This window comes from Aphelocoma coerulescens, chromosome 7 (genome assembly GCF_041296385.1).
Source record: "Aphelocoma coerulescens isolate FSJ_1873_10779 chromosome 7, UR_Acoe_1.0, whole genome shotgun sequence".
NCBI lineage: Eukaryota > Metazoa > Chordata > Aves > Passeriformes > Corvidae > Aphelocoma > Aphelocoma coerulescens.
Window position 1 is genome coordinate 10,398,899 of NC_091021.1, and position 25,438 is coordinate 10,424,336.

Here is a 25,438-nt window from a genome sequence, read left to right on the forward strand (position 1 = left end):
GCGGCAGGAGGAGGAGGAGGAGGCGCCGCGGCGGTTTGGTACCGAGCGGAGAGGGAGATGCACACGGCACTCGAGTGAGGTAGCTATAAAACCCCATTTGTTTACATGCCCTCCCCCACAGCCGCCCGGCGCCGCGGAGCGGGTGGCGGCCGGCCCGGGCCGTGCCGGGGCGGGGGGGCGGCGGTGCGGGCGAGGAGCCGCAGCGGGGACCGACCGGCGGTAGCGGACACCACCTCGCCCGCGATGCGGAGCGGCGAGAGGGGCGCGCGGCGGCACGGCCGCCTCATCACGTGGCGGCGGGGCCCGAGGCCGCGGGGTGGGCGCAGAGGGCCGGGGGGCGGCGGGCGGGGGGGCCGCGCCTGGGCTCCCCCCGAGGCGGCGGAGCACGAGGCGCCGCCGCGGCCCTGGCGCATCCCCCCACCCCCTTTCTTCCTCTGCTCGTGAGGCGACCATGCGGCAGGTAAATCCTCCCCGCCCCCGCTCCCGGAACGGGGGGCCCGGGACGTGGCGGCGGGGCTGCGGCTGCCTTGGCTGCTCGGGCGGAGAGAGAAAGGGGGGCGGCAAGGTGCGGCGGGGGTCGGGGGGCGCGGCGGGCCCCCGTGGCCCGGCGGGTTCGAGCCGTACGGAGCTGCCCGGCGCCCGCTCTCCCACTTTCCTCTCGCAGCCTTCCTGCCGAGAGTGCGGCTTTGGGCGCGCCCCGGCCCTGCCGAGCTCCCTCGCTCTCGGTGCAGCCACGTGGAGGCCGCGGGTGCGGGTGGAAGGTGGCGGCCCTGCCCGCCCGGAGTGGGTGTGCTGAGTCCCCCGCAGGAACTGGCGATATTTGGGGGTAGTACCCTGGCGGTGGGTGATGAACAAGGCACGCAATTAAATCTTGTAGAGCTTAGGGTTGGGATTTATCGTTAACACCTGTGGAAAAATCATTCGGGCTGTAGCGTAATGTGCACGTACCCTTAAACAAGGGTAAGAGTGGAAGGGGTCAGGAGTCTTTGTCGCTGTACTATACAGACACAGAAATGGTGAGCGAAAATAATTGATTTTCTGTTCTCAGCTCTCTGTGCTGCTTGTGCTGCATCCTTTGGAAATACACACTAAATGTTGAAACTGCGGAATAAAATTGCTCTTCAAAATCTCTAGCTATCTTTGTCATTTTTGGGCCTCTCTGTAGAATTGTTCATGCCTGCTCGCTCTTAAAACTGAGCAAGAGTTGCCGAGTACAAATACTTCTGTTTTCTAGCACTCCTAACGCTGTATGTCTGTAAGTAGCAATCATAATGTGTTTTTTTTATTAAGGTAGGATCTTGTACCGTAACATCAAGGGAGCCTGTGGTAACCTCGAGCCTGATACAGAACTGAGAAATGCACACTGGAAGACCTGGTTAGTTTTCAGAGGAGCGGAAGCAGTTGTCATCTAGTTAACAAAAGTAATTCCTGGCATGTTCCAGCGGGTATGTTCTTGTATCCCCTTGGGTAGTAGTAACTGACACAGTGACATTAGAATAGAAAACTATTTCTATATTAAAAAGATACATGAGGTTTTTAAAATTCGATTTTTAACAGAGAATACACTGTGATTTTCTCCAGTGCTTTGCCTTAGATGTGTAGAGAAATAGGAATTCGGTGTGAGCTGGACTGAGGCACGCTATGCAACTCCAAAGTGAGAGACTAATGGTTACTATGTAGGCTAATAATTTGGCATGATAATGTGAGAAAATAAAGTGTAAAAGCTCTGGTTCCCAAGAACATTGACCAGTGTCACTGTAGACTTCGCCAGCTAAATTCCTGTCCTAAATTAATGGTTAAGATAGGATTGGTGGTGGTGTCCTGCAGCACTTTTAATTTTAAATTGATTTTAACTCGTACTTACAAGAAAAAAAGTATACAGCCGTGCTATCTATTTCTAAAGAATAGGGCCTAGATATATAGATAGACTGTGCATTAATTGTGTAATTTTGATGAGATTAATCGCGGCAGTTCCACATGGGCGTTACGTTAGTGTCCGTGGGTGGGTGTAGGGGGGTTATACATCGTTACCTATCTGGAATAGGCAATGTGGCTGGAGAGTCTGGCTACAGAAAAAAAGTTCTCCAAAACAATGAGCTTCGTTTCAATTAATATTTGTGTAGGTCTTTGTGCTTTCCAGGTTGGCTTACATAAAACCCGGGTTTTAAGTTTGCAGCATGTATCCAGTCGGTCATAAAATGTACAGTTACAGCAGAGTTGTGGTTTAAAGTTTTTCTAATATGCTCACAGGCTTTGTCTTAACAGATGTTTTTCCCACTGCAAGAAAATAATTTAATGAAATTGGATCATCAGGGTAATTCAGACATGTTCTAGAAAGTTTACTTGTCATGAAAAAGTACATGCTGACCATCATTAGATGGTGTGACAGAAATGTATAATATGGCAAAATTAATATATCCAACTTGGCATAGGTTTTCTTCATGGTCTTCACTAAGTCAAGCAACTGTTTACTCTTTCTATTCATAATACATTTTCTGCAAAGCAATGGCTGATTCAAGTCTGAAGAGACTTTTTAAGTAGTGCCTAGACCACATGGACTTCAAGCTTGTGTGTATATAGTCCCAAAGGAAGTGTGTTTGGACTTGTTTGCCTTGGCTGTCCAGTTTCAATGTCGTTTGATCATGATTGTGCCTATTGTAAGGACTTATTCCTGTTTCTCTCACAGTTTTTACAGAAGTGGAAGTTTTGTTTCGAATGTATGATGGGCGCTTGATAAATCAGCGATAAAGTAAATGAATTGGAGAACACTTACGTGTTTTCATCAGATGGAATTGCTGATTAAAATTACACAAGCTACTTAAAAGCTAAACTCCATGAAAGTTTTTCTGCAAGTTATGATTTGGTTTTTACTCTAGTGAAACTTGGTAGAAGAATGGTGGTATCTGTACAGACTGTTGGACAGTAGGAAGATGGACAGACATAACTGCATGTGTCAGCAATGAAAATGATACCGAACGAGAAAATCTCATTCCATTTTCTTCTCAGTTCGACAGTCAACTGCCAGAAGACTTGGTATTTCATAGCATGTTCTTTTATAGCATGTTTTCAGAATTGTCTAATGTACCTTGACTTTCTGTAACACATTTAAAAATGCCAGAAGTTTCAGAGAAGGGAAGTTTAATGGCAGTTCTGTTCCTTGGGCAAGTATGCTTTTCACAGGATTGAGTGTTATTTATGTGCAGGGTGAGTTCTGTGAATACTGAGAATTTATGCCTTTTGAAAGCAATTTCTATTCTAATGTGAAGAGAATCAGTATAACTTCCTGGTTTTCTGTGGGAGTCCAACTTAATTTAGAGAGCAATTATTTGAAACAATTTTATCCTACAAAAAGTATTATCTTTGGGGGTGGGCTACTGAAGTTACCTTAAATGAAACTTGTAATCTAATCTTGCTGATAAAGGCGTGAACTAACACTTGATGCAGAAAGAATTTGACTGCTCTTAAATAATTTTTAATTACAGCTGAGGTATTACTTGAAATACACCTAATAAGGTCTGGTAAGGAAATGTGTACCTATTAGGTAAAGCTAATAAAACCGTTTTTTTTCTAAATTTCAAAAACTGATTGATATGCTGGAAACCGTGTTCTGCCATGGTGTAACCTCCTAAAGGAAAGAAAGGTATGTGCTGCATCAGTCTGCCTATTTGTAGTGTTTTAAGTGCTATTGAATCAGTGCCATCCCTCCAGGCTTTTTGGATGTAATAAAAATCTGAGGACTAAAGTAGTTAAATGGTTGTTTGAAGTCACTTTTGTTACCTCTTGTGATAGTCCAAAGTCTGTACAGGTTTTAATACCCAGAAAGCTGGAAAGCAGCATGAAAGACTTGGAAGATGATGGTTTGCTGATGTCAGTCTCTAAAGCTTCTGAGAAGAAGGGGATGTTGGAATTACATGTAGGGTGTTGTACCCATGCTGGGGGACATGATTCATTAGACTGGAAATGTTCTCATCTTTTATCACATTGTGCTGCCTCATCTCCCTTTCCATTCCCTGGCTGCTTTTTCTGTTGCTGCAGAGGAGGAATGACTCAGCTGCTGTCTTTTCTCTCCCAGCTGTCAGTGACCCAGGAGCTTCATTCTCATCTGGCTGTCACCTTTCTGTAGCCTCATAAAGTTTGTGAGAGAAACCTGCCCCTCTTTTTGTTCTGTGTTGACAGTCACATCAGTATTAAACAAAGTAGTGTGTCTATACAAAATGTGGAATATTAACAGAGTTAAAACTCCAGAGAGAGAGAGTTTCTGGAGTGTTAAGAGGTACAGAAAGTTGTATAAGCATTCCATTTGGTGCTTAAGTGATAAAGACACACAGTTCTGAAGTCACTGAGGTAGCTAAACCAGTTTAGATTTGGGAGAGTGTGTAGTACTGGAAGGTGATGTATAACTGATCATGTCTGAAAGTCATCAATCTAAGTCGTGGTTGGTTAGATAAGGTAAAATGCATATGTGAGATAAAATGCTCTTCAGGTTAAGAATGTATGAAAGAAGTTTTATGCAGCATTTGCATAAAATTGTAAATACAACCAAGAGAGACTTTGTGCAGTGTTTCTGCATGTAGGTTATAAATGCTTTAGAAATAGTTTCTAATCACAGTTCCTAGTAAAGACCACTGTAATACAACATGAATTCCAGACAGGTGTTGTCATACAGTTTATGTATAAAGACAGAGGTCTCAAGATGACCTGATCTCTACCACATCAGTAAATTGCTCTTTAGGATGATGATTATTAATGGAAAAACAATAATACATTGAATTCTCAAAGATAACTGTAAATGATAAATTATTTACAGCTGGTGATTTGATATCTATAAATAATTCCTCTTTAACCCAGGTAATTGCTGATAATAGCATGCAAGCATACTGAGATTGGAGTATCAAAGAAAAACAAAGGAAAAATATATGTAATCTTCAAGGTATTCTCTTTCAGTAGACATTGTTCAACATTATTGTTTTTGTGGGTTTTTTTTTTATGTAATATCTTTGTTAATATTGTTTTGCATTTTAAATAGGATTGAGTAGCACTGCATCCCATCTAGGATTGTCATGGCAGCCACATGTCATTCGTACAGCTGGCAGCTGAGTTCAGTTCATCTTACAAAATAACTAATAATGCCACAAGTGTTTCTGCAAGGGGGAGTAGTGAGCCAGGTGTGCTTCTCAGTCCTGCTTTGCCACTGCAGGCACTGCTTCATTCATATCATGTACAGAGCAGTCCAGAAAAATCTGCTCTACTGTCAAGTGGAAGATTGTACTCTGTGTTTCACATGATGGTTACATTGCTTCTCAGGGCTCTGTGCAATTTCTGTAATCCATTCCTGTCAGGGAAGGTCTCTTTCCATCAGGGCTCTGCTACCTTGATAAGTACTCTCATTTAAATGCACACAGTATCATATAGGCCAAATATATATTGTCTGGTGCTGTTTGCAGAATATAGAAGCGTTTTTTTTGTGCTGACCTGAACATCAGTCTCTAGAAGACAGTGTCTCAGCCTAAAAGTACAGTTTTAAATTGTACTAGCATACATTAAAACTTAAGAATTTACTACTTAGCTGCAGTCCAAATAACGTGGTCGCCTTGCAATACTAATTTCTTATGCTAAATATAAAATACTCCTCTTTATTAGATGTCTGATACAATACATTAACAGGATAGATTTCCATCCTTGCTGTTCTGAGCTATGTTTTGAGGCAATTGTCCAGCAGAGGCATTGCATTATATTAACAAGGCCCACTTGCTCCCAGACCGTACATTCAGTAAACAAATACACAGTAGCTGCAGCAGCATGTATATATAAAATTTTGCTTTTCATTGTAGTATGCCCACAGCTAGTTATTTTTTCACTGAGTTGCTGTCTTTGTACTCCTGATAATAGATTGAGTTTTGTAAAGTGTGTAGTCTAAGTTTATGCATATGTATCTTGAAGAGTGTGATACTGAGTCCCAGAAGTTCATTTTTGGTGTCTTTAGGCAAAGATTTTTATGCTGGCTTTTGCTAACTATGTATGTTCAGTCGTAGGGAGAGGAATTTGAGGGGTTAATGCTGACTCTTAAGAGAACTGATGAAGATGAGATGCTTTAATAAGAATGCAGCAAGTATAGCAAATTATTATTCTGTTTCCATTGTATCAAACTTTGTCGTTCAGATTAATTGCAGTAAACAGTTACACTGAGCAATGTAAAATACTTACACAGTCTTGGAAGACCATACTTTGCCTTGTATTGTACTGTTGTTGAGTTCTTAAAACAGGAATAAGAAAGGCAAATTGTCACTTATTCATGGAAAATCCTGGGAGTTTCTATAAGTAAATTAATTTCCAGGAGTTTTCTCCATTACTGTAGCTTAATTGTTAACAGTAAATTGGCAAAGACAAAGGATTAGCTATATATTTATAAACAAAACATTCTCAAAGTGAAGCATCTAGAGGAGTACATTGTTCTTCACATGAAAGGAATGTATTTTAACTGTTGGAAAACCCCACATTTTTTGCTGACTTTTTGCACATATCCTATGAAAAATGTGTTACAGGAGTTCCTCGTATTCAATCAAGGAGTGATTGAATAATAGTGAAATGACAAAATTATGCCACACCTGCTCTGGAGTTTTTTATTTTGGACATGCAGTTACAGTTTGCTTCAGTTTTACTTCCCTTGACAATAAGCAATTCCAGACCCTTGACATTTCTGCCTCACATATTGCCAGTAACATTGTGTTTCCTTGCCCCTCTTCTGTTTTTAATCTTGCACTAAGGGTAATATTGGGTATTAAATACTACATTTTCATTATTTCACCTCAAACTTGTGTCCCTTCTGAGTTAATACCTTGCTAAGAAAGGTTTATAGTTCGTGGTGAGTGATTTTTGAAGCCAGTCAGTATTTGTATCAGTTTGAATGGTTGCCTCCATCACCACACAAACCTGTAATGAGTAGCCGTGTAGATCTTTCAGAATAATCTTGGTTAAAATAAATGATGGCTAGGAAGTGGTGTGACTTCTGTTGAGGTCTCGCTTGGAATGTGGTGAAAATGACAGATAACTGGTTCAGCTGGGCATTTTCTTTGTGGATTTGCCTGTTGAAATATGTACAGCTGTTTTATGTCCTTTGTCAGACTGGTTAAGTGTTACCTTTGAATCTGCCAAGATGTCTTGACAAACTCCTTTGTCTCCCACAATTACTGAACAAAGACACATTTGGGAGCCCACTTATTCAAGATGTCAGTGGTTCCAGTAGCTGCCTGCTCTCTAGGAGTAGTAGTTCTCCTGGTTTCTTCTCTTGACTGAGTAACTTTGCTAAGAGGAATTTGAGTGGCATGTTGACAGAGCACCTTATAAAAGTCTGTGATGGTAGTTCATTAACTAAATCTCTTATTTAGAAATACAGATTTGATTCAATGGTGCATGTTGTCAAGTAAAGAATTTGAAACCTCCTCATTCTAGGAATAGCCTTCACAATCAGTAAGGCACTAATTTGGCATAGCACATATAAGAAAAGTATGCTTTAGTCTCGTGTTCCAATGGACTTCCATAATTGACAGCTTTTCTAAATTTATTTTTCTATTTTTTTCAAGTGAGAGAAGTCATCGGCTTAGTAGTAGGCGTGAAATTCCTTTTTGGATTGTAGCTGTGATAGAGAGGGGTTTATTACAATGATTTAGGTATTAAACACTCATCCAAGATACGCCTTTTATGCCTTCTAACATACCACAAGTATTATAATGTAGTGCAAGGATGAAATACTTACAGTGGTGTAAGTTATAAGAACAATAAAAGTACTACAACTGGTTTTAACACTTTATTAGAAATACTGTTAGATTGTGTTTTGAAGGGAAAGTTATTCTCAAATAGGAGAAATTATTCTCAAATGGCTTTCAATAGGAAATGTGTCCACTGCTGTTTTTTCAGTGTTACTTGAGTGCATTTTGAGGTGGGCAGTTATTTTATTTGTGCTCTGTCAAAATATTCTGTTAGACTGAAGATCAACCAGATCGGTAACTGGTGTTCCCACCTAAAGCTGGGTGGCTCTTTTTTTGTGTGGACTGTGGTGTTTGTGCAGCTGCACAGTGAGCCAGATAGGAAAAGTAATCTGTCTTGAAAATAATCTCTTTTTTTTTCTTTTTCTAGGCGGTTTTTCAGCAGAATGTAGTTGTACAGCTGCACGGTGAACAGATCAGCAAACAAATGTGCTGGTATCCAAAAATGGTTTTGTGGGAATGAGAACGAGAGAGTGAAGCAGTGGGGGAGGGCAGGACTGCTGCTTTAAGTGCAACACCATCTTAAAATACTTGTTGAACTTCAGCCTTGGTTCTAACCAGAACAATTTGCTTACTTTCAGTGGAAAAATGAAATATTAAAATGCAGCTGTAACTGCTTCATCTTTTCAAGTATGTCATTCTTACAAGCACTGGTTGGTATCTTAATAGGACCTAATTGAACAGTAGAATATTGGCACAAAAGTAAATTAGCTCTGTTATCAATTCAATGCATTAATAGGTGTTTCATGGACCACATCCAATTTATATATTAAAGACTGCAAATTAGATCCTGGTGAGCAGAACTAGTACTTACAGAATTTCCAGCTATTTTGAAGTTTTTATATTCTTTTGAGCTCTGAGAAGGATCCTGTACTCAGCAATTTCTTATAAATAACTGACCCTTTGAAGAAGGCTGTCCAGGTTTTTTATGTTCAAAGTAAATGCTCCTTTCTGTATAACTGAGCTGGTAGATTGCTGCTGTATTGGTTCAAGATCATTGTACTATGCTGGGGACTTGGCTTTTCAAATACTTCACAGTTCAGATTTTTAAGAAGTATTCATGGTGTGTTCAGTTATGCATAAATGCTTTCTGTGCTCTTTAAGTCTTATCTGGTATTAACTTAGCAAATAGGGCTTGGATCAAGTAGTTAATGGTGTGTTCTTACAAAGTGCCCCTCCTACTGGGCTGTAGGTTTTCAAATGAATGAGTTTTACTGAAATCCACAAACCTGTTTCACTGCAACTGAAGAGGGAAGAAAATACAGGAGATGGGTGAGAACTTAAGTTAGAAATGTTTCATTTTAACTTTATTGATCTGTAGCATGTTTTCCTGTTTGTATGTGCAGAAGCTAATGTCAGCATAAGACTGATAAAAACAGGTTGTTACTTAGTTTAAATGGTTTTATGGCTTTTTTAAAATGTTTTTCAGTAACTACAATATATTGATTTCACATTAATTTTTCAAAAAACAACTCACCTTAAAAATGTGTGCTAGATTAATAGGATTTTGTATTCTAGTAGTTGTTAAAAATGTGAAATTTTAAAAATGGAGAGTAGGTTCATTAGGGTTTTCAGATTCCAGCCTTCTTTTTGAATCAAATACTTGTATGAAGTATTTGCACAGTTTGGGATGGGGGGAAAAGCTGCACACATCTCTCCTGCATGTACATTGGAGTGAATACCTGCAATAGAGAAAAGAAGTTAAATTTCTAGGAATTGTAAGAAAAACTGTCTTTATGTAGTCAATAACTTTATTTCAAGAAATATTTCTCTTTTTAAGAAATTGGCATTTCTCATAGAAATGTTACTCTGAGAAGTTCTTAATAGAAATTAATTACACAAGTGCTGAACTTCTTACTACCTCACAGCAAGAATGCCTTCGTTTGGTAAGGCATTCCTTGTCCTTATTTTTAGCACCTCTTGTCTCTCTGGGTTCGCTCTTGCCTTAGCTGGAGCATGTGGTGCAACTTATGAAATCTTGCTAAGGCACTTTACTCTCCATGGCATTCAAGCCTAGTAACTTAGAGGAGTCAGAGATGTTTTTTGTAGATGAGCAGAACATTCTGCAGAGAAAACAAGGATAAGAAAGTTGAACAACAAGGAGGAGAAACTGAAATTACTTGGGAAGGAGCGTGGGAAGGGAAGAAATCAGTGCATTTATATTAGAAATATTTCAGGTTATTAAAATTGTTGGGAGCAGACAAGAAAAAGGGTTAAGGGAAGAAAGTTGGGCGCTTAAAGTATTCTAGTCAGCATTGTGCACTGAAAAAATGCTGTACTGCATGGGCTGCAAATGCTGGAATAACAGATGGGGCTTTCATTTGAGTTTGAATTTTGTATGACCACATTATTTGAATCCAAGTTTGTTGTTTTAAGTAAAGCCTAACTCTTGAACTAGTTTTCTAGTCTCAGTGAAGCAGTTGGTGATAAATAAACAAAGGTGTCCCCCCAAATCATGTTCATATTCCAGGCTTTAAGGCATAAAGTGCTATATATGAAGAACAGTTGAAATAGTAAGCCCGGTGGATATATTTCAGAAATCCAAGGGAAATTGAATGAAAAAAGGATTTTAAAAGGAAGCAAAACCAAACCCAACTCTGATCACAGGTGCCTTTGCTTAAGTAGCTGAAACACTCTAGGCAGACAGTGGTTTGCATAGAGATGTGCTGAGTTTTCCACGCAGAGAAGGTATCTACGTACTGCTCAGGTGCTTTGACCTCAAGCCTCTGTGTGTGTGTGGATGGTTCAATCTCTCTGCATTTGCTGGGAATGATGTCTCACGCTGCTGAGTGGGGAGGGGATGGGGTGCACTGGGCAGCACCCCGGATGCTTTTGTGAAATGTCCTCTGGTGGGACACACTTCATCTTTGCCCCTGCAAATGTACACATTCTAATTTTGGAGCTTGGCTTGGGGTGGGGTTGTCCCGCTGCCTGAGGTGACAGGAAGGACTCCACTTGTTGCAGCTCAGGGAAAATGTAGCAGGTGCTGTTATTTCAGCCGTGCCCTTTACGGGTGCTGTAGTTTCTTACCAACCCACAGCTTGGAGTGGTTTTCTCTCCTGTCTGGCTGGGATTGCATTCCTGCCTGTCAGGAGCTTTGGAGGGGAGGAGGGGAGGCAGCAGGGAATCAAAGGAGTCAACAGAAATAGGCAAAGGCTGGCAGCAGTAATAGGCAGAATCCTTTTCAACTTTGGTGTAGCCTTGTCCTCAGGCTGCCCTTGCATATTCTCTTGAGGGGATTTGAGGGTCTTAGTGTTCCTATAATGAGATCAGCTATATAAAATTTTGTGCCACTGTAGTGTATAGAACTTGGAATTCAGCTTTCCAGTATTATACACATATGAGTACTGCCTGACAGGTTAAACGTGACAGCTATTTACAGTTGCCTAGAGAATAATGAAGCTTGTTTAAAAAGAAAGAAAGAATTAACTCTTTCTGCTTGTTCTTTTGGAAACTTTTTATTATGGGTACATTTATTTTTTTAAGTATCAGTTCCATAACAAGATTTGCAATAGAAGATACAGAATATTATACAATAGAAGATCAAAATACTTTGCTAGGGTTATTACTGTTTAAACTGAAAACAGACAAGTAATTGATTTTGAAATTTGTCTGATACTGCTCAGCTCTTGTTTTTCATCAATGAATCACAATCCTAGGTTACAAACTATTTTAACCATTAGGGCATGGAGAAAAGGTACCATTCGAAGCTAAACCACAATTATGGATGCATGACTAAAGTTTCCATGTAATATATTAGTAGTATTGTATGAGACAGTCACGTGGGAAAGATCATGAGGTTGTGAAAAGGATTATGAGCATGCTTTAGACATGAATTTCCTGGTAGAGATATTTTAGTCTGGATCATGCTTGTTTAAATGAAAATAATTTAATTTTGCTTGTTCTGGTTCTATTACCATTATGTGGCAAAGGGGGAGAAAAGGTGTCTTACCTACAAAAGTAGTATTGCTTAATATATATATTAATACATGAAAACAATATTTCAGTAAATTTTGGGGATGAATTTATCATACTGAACTACTTGAAAAAGTTTATCGCGGCCCTGAAATCAGTAACTGGAATGTAGGGGATTGAACTGGAGAGAAACCATGGTCATTCCAGACTGATGATTGAACATCAGTTGTTTATAAAAATAAACCACGAATGTACAATGAGTAGCCATTGACCTGTCTGATGTCGGTGGAATCAATTTTGATGCAGATGCCTCCATTTGACAGATATTCTTCTGGGCTTATATTTTTGCAAAGAGAGTTTTGCTTTTCTAAAAAATTCCGTAAGTGTTTGAAGCTCCTTTGAAAAGTGAATTTTCATATTTTGGATTTGTAGAGGTTAACAGGAGAAAGGTCTTCTGTGTTGACACGTCTTTTTGCCATGTGAAGTCCTAAGAAGGCAGCTCCTTCCTTTTCTTTGCCAGCCTGTTACAAGTGTAGGAGCTTCCAACAGATTTTTTGTGTGTGCGTGCAATAATGTGGTTACAAGTGTTGAAGCACAAAACAGCAAGCTGGAATTTTAGGAGAATAAGATGGACTTCAAATGTTTGTGGTTTGCTGCAGAGCACTTTCCTGGCCGATTTCACAAAGCACATTTTAGTGAGCAGCTGTGGGGGGCTTGGGAAGGACAACCAGATTTCTCCTGTCTTGTGTGAGAGTCAGTGGCACTTCAGGATGTGCTGACCAGGTCACTCGTGCCCGTGAATGTAGGGCCAGTGGCAGCTCTAGTCAAGGTGCACATCAGGAACTAAAACTGCTGGCAGTGTTAAAAGCTTAAAGCACAGCTGGCCTGTTTCTTGTTCCCTTACATCCTTGCATTTGCTGCAATGGTGAAAATGTAAAATGGTGAATTGTTTTCAATTCTGAACACATTTTTTGAAATTTTGCAGTGTCTTCTTCATAACCTGGTGTTGAATTGCAAGTATTTTACGTGTAACACTAAATTGAAAACCACATTGTCAACACTAAATTGAAAACCACATTGTCTCAATGATATAATTTCTAAAAATCAGCACTAACTGCTTTCAGCTTGACAGTTGTCAGCAATAACAGTATTTTTTGAGTTGCATAAGCAGGTTTTTTCCATATAACCCTACTTTTAAATAGATGTCCACGTAGATCTTTGAAGTCAGTAAACCAAAGTAAAAAGTACTAAAATATGAATATTTAAGCAATACATTGAAGCTGGTTAATGACAACTTGTTTTTACATTGGTAATGGCCGATTTCAAAATAGGGAATTGTGCAGTGTGTGTTGAGTGGAGGCACTTCAGCAGCACAAAAGAGAACAAATGGTATGTGGGTTTTCAGCTGTATTACCTGCCTGTCACTTCAGTGAACAGGAAAACACAGCGTTGTTATTTAAAAAGAATTTTTATTCTCTTGTAGCTTGTGTTTTATCAAGATTTTCAGTATTGTAGGTTATCATAAGCATAGATGCCTCTGAAAATATGCACAAAAATGTTCTGATATCACACTGTAAATGTTGTTAATCTTTTTCTTATCATTGCCTCCTGTAAGTATGGTTTGTAAAACAGCATCTATAAAATACACAGAGTTTGTCTCACTGTTGGATAAGAAAAGTACATTAATACAATTTCTGCAGTAAAAGTACTTCAATTGCTATTTTATTGCCAATATCTAAAAAGTTTTGTGAGTGATTCAGTTGGCATAAGTACCAAACTGGTATGCCATATAAATTGACATTGAGATTGCTTTTACAGCTAAGTGCTTCCCTTTGTGTTTCTTGTAGGAAACAGAGATGAAGGTACACATGCACACAAAATTTTGCATCATTTGTTTGCTGACATTTATTTTTCATCAGTGCAATCATTGCCATGGAGATGGACATAACAATGGTCCCAAAAAGGATCGTGTACACGACCATAATGACTATCAGATCTCAAATGAATCGTACTTCCAGAATGGAGGAACAGAATCTATGCCCAGTAAATTTTCAACATTGGAAGCAGAAAATGAACAAAAATACTACATTGAAAAGATTTTTGATCGCTATGGTGAAAATGGAAGATTATCTTTTTTTGGCCTGGAAAAACTGTTAATAAGCCTTGGTTTGGGAGAGGTAAAAGTAGTCATGATAAATCATGATGATATTGGCCACGACCACGTTTCTCACTTGTATGCTTTGGAAGTGCAGGAAGGAAAGCATTTTCATCCTCATAACCATGCTCACAGCCACTCAGATTCAGAAAACCAGACCACGGCTGGTGTGTCTGCAAAGAGGAATCATAAATGTGACACCGGGAGAGATGCAGTGGTGCCCTCAGTGAAGGAGGACGGCAAACACGTTCATAACCAAAGCCGCCGTCACCACCACCACCACTCGCGCCCGCACCGGCACGAGCACAACGGCACGCGCCACTCTCGCAATGATTCCATCACTCACAGTGACCATGCAGAGCAGAGCCACGAACCTTCCACAGAGACAAACACGACTCAGGACCAGCCAGAACGGAAACAACGGAAACAGAAGAAGAAGCAAAAGAAGATCAGCGAGACGTCGGGAGATGCCACATGGGATTATGCCCCAGAGCATGACCCTGGTGATCAGTACGAGCACAATCGTGTTCATAAACATGACCATGTCCATGATGCCTCTCACTTGCATGTGCACCACCATGACCACAGCAGTGACCGCTCTGCCAGCCACGGCCACCAGGATGGCAGTTTGGGCAGTGCCGATGGGCACCGCCACACCAGCAAGCGAGAGGCGTCTCACAAGCAGATCAGTGTGAGGAAACATGCTCTTCCTGCAGCACGTGGTCACAAGGATCATAGTGAAGATGAGCACGAGCATGAAGAGGTGAGTATGAAATGGAGAGCTGGTAAGCTGAGTTTCAGTGCTGTCACATAATAATTGAAGGTGCATACCCACAAATAACAGAGAGGCACGTTTGGGGCTGTAGTGTAATACAGGTAGCAGAGTGACAGTGCTAGAGGTCACTGCCACAGTTCTGAGCTTTATCTGTCTGCATTTCTGTGCGCCCATCACCCATCTTTTCTCAGAGACCTGTCATCATGCCTATTTATCTGCATGAAGTTGATCCTTAAAGCTTTCTGAGATACCCTGCTTACAGGTGAGGTTTTCTCCCTTCCCAGTAATCAGGAATACTGCCATCACACACACCTTTTTTGGACTTCTTTCTGAATCTGAGATCATTACCATTTTTGAAAACTGCACAGACACTCTTTCCTAAAACACCTGCATCTTTTCAGCACACCTCTGATACCTTTGTCCTAAGAGATTAAGAAGCAATTGCAGGTGTACCTTCAGTAGCACTGTGGTCGGTGGAAGCTCTTCTGTTTTGTCCCTTAGCATCCATTATTTCTGCAAGCACCATAAATCCCTTCCCCTTACAGTTAATTGCAGATGCAGGACCTTGTGATGTCATAATTTTAAACTAGAAGGATGGGGAGGGAGTGCTGAGTTCGAGGTTTCAAACTGCATTAAAAAGTGAAACTTAAAACACAGAAGGTTGGTAGGTAAACAGAAGGGTTTAAAAACCTGTTTTGGATTTACATTTTTCCACTCTTCACCTGTTGCTCTTTCTTCATTGCTTGTACTGTGCAAAGAATATGGAAACTCCTTTTCATTGACATTTATCAAAAGTTATGTAGGTGTTGGGAGACTTGAGTTTGCAGTGCAGATATTTTTACTGTTTCTTTCCCCTCATAAACCACTTAGATCAGTAAGACATGTTTTAGCACTGGTGGAATGCTTGGACCAAAGTTTCTGCTTTGTTTGTGTTCTCAAATAATATGCTGTATTTTCCATAAGTAGAAATAGATGCTTTTATATTTAATTTGTTTGTACAATTTGCTTGCAGTGCTTAAATGCTACACAGCTGTTACGGTACTATGGTCTGGAAGCCAGCTCTCTAATATCTCCTGAGCTGTTCGTGTACATGTGTCCTGCTCTGCTATACCAGATTGAGAGAAGGCTTTGCATTGTACATTATGATGAGCTGGAAGATTTTACGAAAAGTAAAAATGCATCAGTCGAGAATAATGATAAAACAGGTGCATCAGGTAGGTGTGTAACATCTGAAGCTTTCAAAATTATTTGCACTGTAAATATAAACTTCAGAGTCACAGCAGCCTGGTAGGTGGTGTGACTGCTTCTCCTTGGTAACCATGGATCAAGGAGGCACCTTTTGGGTTTGTACCTTTTCATCTTTTTAAACTATTATTTCCACTACTTTATGTTTGCTTGTGGTTTGTGTTGTTGTTTTTTGTTTGGTTTTTTTCCCCTCTATTATTGAGGCCTAACCTCTTATCGTTGGGCCTGGGCATTTTGGCCTGTATATTCTTCCAACATAACTTGAAATGCTGAATACTTGTAGTAGCAACACGGGCAAGGAACAGAATCTTTGGAGACAAAAGCACCTCTGGGGATGAGCAAGTCCACCCACAGTTTGGATTATTGCCATTATTTAATATATGTTACGTCTTTTTTTCGTAGTGGGACTGAGGTGGTCCATATGTTTATCTCAAAGTTGGAAAGTTGCAGTGTTACTCTGACATTAAATTTCTTAATAAATTTGACCTGGACCTGTTAATTTGTGAATAGAAAACAACACTTTGATAACAGTTCAATCACTGGAAAATAAGATATGAGGTGTTACCATTTTTACATTTTAGCAGTGATACAAATTTGTAGAATTGACATCCAGAATTTTTGGTGAACTTAAGAAATAAGCAAGTACAAGAGCATTTTAACTGCCATTTCTGACACTTCCCTTTTCTTATTCCAGTGTCAATTACTCTGTACTGTTTCTCTCTAAGCACATGAAAATTTTTCCATCAAAATCCTCTGTTGGCAGTTTCAATTTTTTTTGTGTGTACCTTGAGTAAAACTGAGTAGACTTCTTATCTCATTGCCATAGTTCTAAGCTAAAAGTATTTTTACTGCTGTTGAAGCAGTGACTTTAAGGGCAGAACCCATTGTTGTGATTTCATAACCGAATGTACTTTTCAAATACATGTTTGCCACTGCTATCTTTCATAAATGATAATGGTACTGTTGATGTTTAGTTGCATTAAAATATTATAAATCTAAAAAACCTTGGGTATGATGTCAGTGTTTTGAAAATAAAAGTAGTGTTACTATTGATTAGTACATAGGTGCTTATTAGCATCATTAGAAATAAAGCTTGAAGTTAACTCCATTCTCATAGATGTTAACAACTGTTGGAAGAATGCATTGCTGGTAATCTTTCTTAACAATTCTCGAGTCATTAGCGTAATTAACTTCCTACAGATAAATCTCCTCTAGTGACCCATCTCCTATCTTGTTAGCTGTTCAGAGATTGCTGTAACCCAGACAGTGTGTGTTTTGTATGACAGCAAATTGCTTTGTGGTGTGGTCTCAGTGTAGTAAGAGCTGACCCCTGCCTTATTACCAAGAGCATTGCTAGAGTAGCTCTAAGCATCTGCCAATTAAAATGTTAAAACCCTATACAAAACTGTCATGTTCCACATGCTTTGAACCAGTTTAATTAGGAAGCTTCTACAGATGAGTGCTTCATTTTAAAAGATTGCATTTTATTTCTCTGTAATGAGAAAGGGAGTTGATGAATAACTCAGCTTAGAGACTTTTAACATTTTAAGAGACTTAATTTGCAAAATTAGTGAAGCTTATTGTGAATGTTTAACATGTTTTGTGGCATCTGATACCTTGAGTATAAGTAACACCTTTGCCAGTTAGTTGTAAAAATTTGGGTTCAAACTCATTGATTTGTCTCTCAAACAGTAACCTCCAGAACAGATCAGCTTGATTAGGTAATGATAAATCATTCTTCTTGACAATTTCCTGTATTCTCTTGTATTAACTACGGCAAGATTTCAGTTGATATGATTATAATTGTTCCTTCTTATGTGAGGAAATGAATCACAAAATAATAACTCCTAATTTGAGTATGGGGAGTGTAGGAGGTGTAGGGCAAATGTCTGTAAGAGTAACTTAACCTATAGGTTGTAGGATTGTACTAAAATGAAAGCTTGTGCCCACCTGAGCTAATATAAACATTTTTAGATAGAAGTATTCCCCAAAGTTAGGAGGATGCAGTCACTTTTAAACATGAGCTTTCTGAGGTTTACTTTACTTTTAGTTAAAGTTTTCAAAAAATCATAACAGGCTAGTGTTGCTTCTGTTCATTGATACCAACCTGTGAGTTTTCCATTACCTCTGCTAGTGTGGTTTTCTAAAGGAAGGTAATTTAATTAACTGATGGCCAAAAACTTATGAAGCCATGTTGGGTTTTCTTCCTGTAATTTAAGATAGTTCTGCAACATCATCTAGGCTTATCCATAGAATTGAGCTTTCACAGTGTACCTGCTGGAAGAGGGGGCATTGTCACCACTGAGGACTCCTGGAAAGGACAGGCACACCCTGCTAGGAATGAAGCCAGTAGAAGTCACACGAGTAAACAGGAGCTGTTTGTTTAAAGATGGAGATGGCTCTGAGCTGTTGATTAGATGTATTTCAGATCAGATACAAGCTGTAACTCTGCCTGTGCAGATGCCAGTGCTCCCTGGAGCTCAGTCCAAGAGGGGCACAGATACCATATTCTAATCTCATGGGCCTTATCTTAGTCATGGTGCCATGTTTAGGTCCTGTAGCATTCACAGGAGTATTCCAGCCCCTCAGAGGTGTGTCTGCCAAATCTGCTGTGATAGATGAAACTTAAGCCTTCCCGTTTTTCTCCATGTAAGGCTGTTGATCATCTAACCTGGCACTTAGCACCAGAGTATGTCCAGGCTGGGGGCAGCCTCCTGCCCAATGGCTGTGTCATTTTTATTTGGGCTGCTTGTGCATGTGTTCTTGGTTGAGCATTGAGGGACAGGTCCACATACTCTGGGTTTCAGCAGAGCCTGTCAATCCAGGGTACGTGGCTGAAGTGCTCTGGGGATCAGTCAGTTTTGGTTATTGGGGTCCTGCTATTCCTGTTGTCCAACCTGTGTTTTTTGGTTCCTCATCTGACAGCAGACTTTGCCTTACCACCAACTCTTTTTCTCTGGTCTCATGTCTGTCAGTGCACACCTCATACTGTCTAAAGCTTTTTCCAGTCATTTCCTCCCAGTGGATGTGGCCTGTACACCTTGCATTTCAGTTGGACTGTTTCCTTTTGTGCAGTGTTGTGGAATGACAGCTACAGACTTTATAAGAATGGATATCCCAAAATAAAATTTGAAGCAGCAGATGTGAGCTTTGGTGTTGAACCAGACTGAGCCTGCAGCATCCACACTTCTGTTGGCAAATTCTAGTCAAATCTGCTCCATAGTGGGTTTGGTACAGACAGAATTCTTGGGATGTTTCACCCTGATGTTGACACTGAGCAGCTACAACATACTTGTTCCTTTTTTCTTCTCCTCTCACCCATACCCTGCCCCATTTTCCAGGATGTTTTCCCCTACTTGTGGACCCTCATAGATGCAAGGAAAGTCAAATCATGCTGTGAAATGTGGAAATGTTAGTGATTTTGAATCAGGAGTTGTTAACTTGTATTAAAGTTGGCAAGTTATATAGACGCTTTTGATTAAAAATGGAGCTAGGAAAAAACCCTGGAAGAAAATCAAAGCCTTTATGCTAAAACTTAAAGAAAACATTTTATTAGGTTGGGATGCTGACTGCAAGAGCCATGTCTCTTTGTTTATAGGATCTGTTTCTTGTGTAATTCCTTCTTTTCAATGTCATGTAGAAATTTTCACATCTTCCCTAATTACCAGGAATATGTTGGGTGTACCACATTGCATTATCACTTCTTCTGATGGCAGCAGCAGAGATTCTCAGACAAAATAAATGCTGCTATTTGGTGGTAGCAAGTTGCTTTCAGCTTTTCAAGCTCTTATTGTAGCATTCGATTTTAGAGTTCCTCTGCCAAAGGTTGAGGCTTCTCATGAATAAAAATGTATGTTTCAAAGCACTAGGTGAAATAAGTAGTGTTAAACTAAATATGTGACTCCAAACAGGGGAAGAAATATGGAATCCAGAAAAATTTTGCATCAGAACCATATTAAAAACAACTGTTAAATTCACATTAGTGCTTATAGTGCCCTAGTAAGTTAAGTAGCAGAGGTGGTTTTGTTCTGATATGAAACCTTTTGCTTTTTGTTTCATAAAGGGCTACAAAGCTAAGCCTGAAACTTAACAGTCAGGAAGAATTGCTGGGCTCTTTTTAGCTAGTTGTCTTCTCATGTCTCACTGTATTATACTGTACTGTGAGTAAGCCTGTGTATTTTTTTTTGCTGTGAACTTCAGTATTGCCTTTGTATTTTTCAGCACCTTTTGAATGAATAATCACACAACGTAGGTTAAAGGAAAGTCACCTTCTTAAGAGATTGTTGAAAGTCATTAATCAGTCTTAAAAGTTTTCCAGGTGTTGTTCTGATAATCTTTCTGTGTTCATTTCTTCCCACAGCCTGGTTTTGTGGTATCATCTCTATCACCGTCATTAGCCTGCTTTCCTTGCTAGGTGTGATCTTGGTTCCCATCATTAACCAATGGTGCTTCAAATTTCTTCTAACTTTCTTGGTAGCTCTGGCTGTAGGAACAATGAGTGGAGATGCACTGCTCCATCTCTTGCCACATGTAAGTATTGCCTCCTTAACCTTTTATTCTTAACTGTAAATGAGTCTAGAATTTTCAAACAACTGTTTGATAGTGTCAATAAATAAATGTTCACTGATGCACACATAGGTTGACTTGACTGTGAAAGACACCCTGAAACACTGTTGGAGACTTTCTGCTAAGAAAAAGAAAGAAAATGTGTTCCCCAACCCCCCCCCAAAAAAAAGGCGGGGGGGAGGGGAGGAAGTAGTTGTGTATTCATAGTTGAACTGATGTCACACTATTCTAAAACACTCATGAGCCCAACAAGAGTATTTTAAAGTTAGCAGTATTGCTGTCTCTTGTTTACTGATAGTTGTGTATCAGTACCACCTAAAAGTATTTCCTGGGGATTAACCTGCCTGGTTACTACATTTGGGGGAGAAAGTAACCTCTAATGTATTGAATCAAGCAATTGCCAAGTTCCTGGGAGGGTAAGCACCTTTTAATTTGTGATGGTGTACTGTAATTCTAAAAAGGGGAAATGTCCTAAAGTTTTGTTACCTCATTTGTTTAGCACAAAGACTAATATTTTCATGTTTTCTTTGTATAATTCTAATATACATTTTTGGTCATGGTTTTGGGGGTTTTTTTAAGTTTATATTTCAGTTTATATTCAGATCAGATATTTATATTTAAGTTTATATTCAGATCAGAATTAAGGTTGTAATTGACTGTAATGGTTTAAAAAATCATAAGGCTTGGTTGCTAATGGGAGTGTAAGAATGGTAATTCCTTGTCACATTTCTGACTGTTAGTCTCATCTTCAGCACTGTGAGAGAAAAGCTGAAGCTAGATTATTTACCTGCCTCAAAAAAAAAGAAAAATTCCCAGAGGAATTATTTTAATTGATTAGTGTAGTGAATAGTCATTTGAAAAACATACATGGCAAAATGTTTTAGTGTGAAGCAAAGCCAAAAAAGGGTGGGGGTTTCTGTTATTTTTTCTGGCCCAGTGCCACGTTGTTTCACCTGAGCTCAGTGCCATTTCAGTGTCAGATTGCCCCAGTGGAGTCACTGTTGTCTCTCCCACCAGTCCCATGGAGGCCACAACCACAGCCACCACCATGGCCAAGGCCATGTGCACGAGCACAGGCGCTCCCACCGGCACAGCCACGCACACGCGGCACACGCTGAGGGCTTTCTGGAGGAAAATGACCCAGTGCTCAAAGGGCTCTTGGCACTTGGAGGCATTTATGTTCTGTTCATCATTGAGCATTGTATAAGAATGTACAAACATTACAATAAGCAAAAGGTAGGTACTAAAATTGTTGGCTGTTTAAAAATGCATTACCTAAAGTTACCGTGTGAGTGCTGAGGAATTGTCTGCTTCACTCTGTGAACGAGTGCTGCTGCTCTGTATTCTGTCTGATGGTACGTGATGGATCCCTTTCCTACAGAAGTTGCTTTTCTCAACAAGGTAACTTGGGAAAACAGTGTAGAAATCTGATGGAGGAAGCTGCAGCTTTCTGGCCGCTGCATCTAGAGGCAGATCTAAGTAAAAGAGTTTGCAGCTCTTCCTCTAAAGCACCCTGGAGTTTTTTGCAGAAACGGGAGAAGCAGTGTGTAAGGAGCACCTGGTTATAGAGCCAGCAATCGCCAGACAATTTACAAGAAATTCAGCAGTATGCTAATATCTAACAATGCCAGTGTAACAGAGCTATCCAGGTCTTCCACATCAGAAAAATGCTAAAATTTTCAGACCTCCTGCTTTCTATAAATTGTCAGTCAAATTTTAACTTGTTTTTCTGAAAATTATTGGATTCTTAGTGCTTGGGGCATTCTGTGTTTATGATGGGGGTATAAAAGGAGAGCAGGTACCCTGGCGGGTGTGAGTGTGTATGGAAATTCAGTTTTAGCTTTTGCCTTTATCATTCAGCTTAGAGAAGAAAATTATTTTGGTGAAACTCCAACTGCTTCTCTCAAAATGACTGTGAAAACTTTTCAGGTTCTCTGTTTGCACATCAGACTTGCTGTCTGAGCTGGACAGGCAGCAAAAGATTTTCTGTGTTGGAGGAGGCATGTCTTAGATCTTCTGATAGGGATACAAACTGTCACATTGGGCATATCTTCTTTGAGATTAATTAATAATTAAATCCCCTAGGCTGCTTTGGCAAATCCTTGGGGTCTGCTGTATGGGCTGCAGATAGAGAAAAGCTTGCTGCTGTCTTAAAGGAAAATACAAGGAAGTTACAGGAATATAAAACAAAATAATGAACAAATTAGAGGAGCTGTTCTTGCTGCATGTTTGCTTTCTTGAACAAATCTTAATAGCTGCATGGGAGTATTTCTGGGCTGTGAGAGCAGTCCTTGTCAGAATGTCCCTTCTTACTAAAGTGAAATATATCTGTGTGTGTGTTTGGGCGTGAGATTCCGTGGTAGGTAGCTAAGAACTCCCACTGGGATAGGTGTTGTTGCTGAGCCTTAAAGATCAATATTCTGAAGTAACATTTTTCTGTTATGCATGGTAAGAGAGAGTAGCTTAGTCTATTTAGAAGAGAATTTTGGACAGCGTTTCAGTTCCTGTTATTTCCATCAATGTCCTATGACAAACCAAATGTTACCTGTTTTCTGTTGCAGAGTAAGCAGAAATGGTGCAAAAAAAACCAGACTGAAGAGTCACCAATTGGAAGGAAACTTTCTGATCACAAATTAAATAACAGACCAGATGCTGACTGGCTCCAGCTGAAACCCCTTGCAGGTAGGCAGTTACTGTCAGAATTCTCTCCAATTGTGAGATCCAAAGTAGGAGCAGGTTACTGGGGCATGGTGTGTGGCATGTAACCTCTTGTACAGTTTTGCTGCTATTATGCAAATTATTGTTAATAAGACTTAATAGGCTTTTCCCTATTAAATCAGTTTTTGTTTTCCTTAGATCTGAGAGCACTCTGAACATTTCCTAATACGCCATACAGATGGTTCTCAGACTTCTGAAGCAGTCATGTTTTGGGTGGCTGTGGGTCTTTGGGAGTTTGTTTGTTTGTTTGTTTTCAGGGTGTGTTTTTCAGAGCCTTGCTAGCTCAGCCCTGGCAAAAATTAGATCAAAAATGAACACCCACACAATGAATGGGGATATCTGTTCCACTTTGAAGATTCCAGCATCTGACCAGTCACAGATAAACAAAATCTGTTTCTTTCCATAAATACAACTGAGTATCCTGAATATTCCTCAAGTCTCCAAAACAACTTTTGCACACTGTTCCTTCATGACAGCCTGTGAATGCTCATGCTGTGTGTACCCAGAAGAAATGCTCTATCCCCCTTCTCACAGGGTGAGAGAAGGGCAAAAGCTTTGCTTCATAACCTTCCCATTCTGTTCCCTTGCATGGCTGCAGAATTAATTTCTTGATGAAGAACCTATACAAATTAGTATTTTTACAAATTAGGTTTATTTAATGTGATTGGTTTGTAGCAGGGAGAGTTAGGACTGCAGTCTTCTCCACTCAAACAATCTCAGATGGTATTTGGGGCACTGTCACAGAGCATGGAAGGTCTTTCAGCAGTGCAGGGATTGGAACATACATTTGAAATGTCTGCATGACAGTGGAGGCTGAGCTGTGACCTGTATGGGCATGTGCAGGCAGAGCCAGGTAGGGTTTCCTGAGCCATTCAGATCCCATCTAGAGCCCCAAGACATTATCATCATTCTGCAACTCTCCTTTGCCAATGTTGAACCATAAACTTTGTCAGTAGCACAATTGCAGGCATGAGCGTAGGCTGGGCTAAAACTGGCTTTGAGTGCTATGGATACAGTGCTGTTGCCTTGTAGTAGAGACTTTTATATATTGTACATGCAAATCAGTGAAGAAATATCTCAGTGAGGGACTTAGTTTTTGGATTGAATGCTGACAACAAGGTTACTAGACTGGGATGTGCTAAAGTAGTTGTTTTGCTTTCCCAGAGCAGTTAACCCTTAGTTCAGGGGTGCAGTGGTGGCTGTTAAACAGGAATTAACTCAGTGTCTCTCCCAACTGGTTCGATGTAGGAGCAGACGACTCGGTTCTGTCTGAAGATCGACTGAATGAAACTGAACTCACTGACTTGGATGGGCAGCTGGAGCCCCCTCCCAAAAACTTCTTGTCTGTAGAAGAGGACAACAACCTGCGCCACTCTCACAACGATGTCTCCCACGCTGCCCAAGAGCACGAGCTGCACGATTCCGAGTATGACAGCCATGGCGAAGATAAAATGATAGCTAGAAAACACAGTCACCACTGGCATCACAAACATTCCCATCATTCCCATGGCCACTGTCATTCTGGAAAAGACCTGAAAGATACTGGGATAGCTAATATTGCTTGGATGGTAATTATGGGAGATGGCATTCACAACTTTAGTGATGGCTTAGCAATCGGTAAGCAAAAGCACTGAGTATTTCTCAACAGTTTCTCCTTACCTTTAGTAACTCTGCTAATATTTGACTTATCAGTGATCACAGGTAAGGCTTCCAGTTAGCACCTGTGGTTACTGGCATTGTTCAATCTCCTGCAGAGCCGAAACTAAAAGGCTGTCAATTTTAATAGTTTCCCCTTTGTTAATATTCTGTGCTATTTCCACCAAAATTATTGTATCAGTAACAGTCACAGTCTCTGCCAGGGAGAGATTGGTGCAGATAAACCTTGGGATTTATGGAGCACAGTAACCCACATTTCTTCTTTCAGTCTTAGCTGCCTTAGAATTATAAATAAATGCCTTCCAGTCTTACTTAGAATGATATTTATGAACGATAATAGTAATACTATTTCTATTATTGTTAATACAAAGAATTATACATCACTTGTAAATAAAAACACACTGTGAGTCAGGTTACAGAAATAATATTTTAGAAGTATTACTTAGGATAATTTAATTTTTGTTTGAGCAAAATACGGTTTTGGCTCATGGTCAGTATAGATTTATTTCTAGCCAAGTGCAGAAGAAATTGAAGTGCCAAATAGATTTTATTAGATTTATTAACTCAACCTTGAGTCACACAATGCTCTAAAGGTGATTTGAATTGTAAAGTGTATTAATTTGGATATGCAAGTCTATATGGTGG

General features: G+C 40.0%; 1 protein-coding gene across 8 annotated transcripts in view; it reads left to right on the forward strand.

Moving 5' to 3' along the window:
* SLC39A10 (solute carrier family 39 member 10) overlaps nt 1-25,438 on the forward strand; it is a 35,090-nt gene continuing 9,652 nt past the window's right edge. Inside the window, exons 1-8 of one of the 8 annotated variants that reach the window (XM_069022038.1) lie at nt 1-79; nt 1,291-1,445; nt 13,526-14,596; nt 15,621-15,822; nt 20,214-20,383; nt 21,437-21,655; nt 22,981-23,101; nt 24,386-24,754. In XM_069022038.1, coding sequence (XP_068878139.1) covers nt 1,434-1,445; nt 13,526-14,596; nt 15,621-15,822; nt 20,214-20,383; nt 21,437-21,655; nt 22,981-23,101; nt 24,386-24,754 — 2,164 coding nt within the window. In that variant the 5' untranslated portion in view covers nt 1-79; nt 1,291-1,433. Of the gene's footprint in view, nt 80-112; nt 461-1,290; nt 1,446-8,133; nt 8,394-8,420; nt 9,036-13,525; nt 14,597-15,620; nt 15,823-20,213; nt 20,384-21,436; nt 21,656-22,980; nt 23,102-24,385; nt 24,755-25,438 lie in introns of those variants that run through there. The other 7 variants (XM_069022037.1, XM_069022042.1, XM_069022039.1 and 4 more) reach the window with 7 other exon arrangements.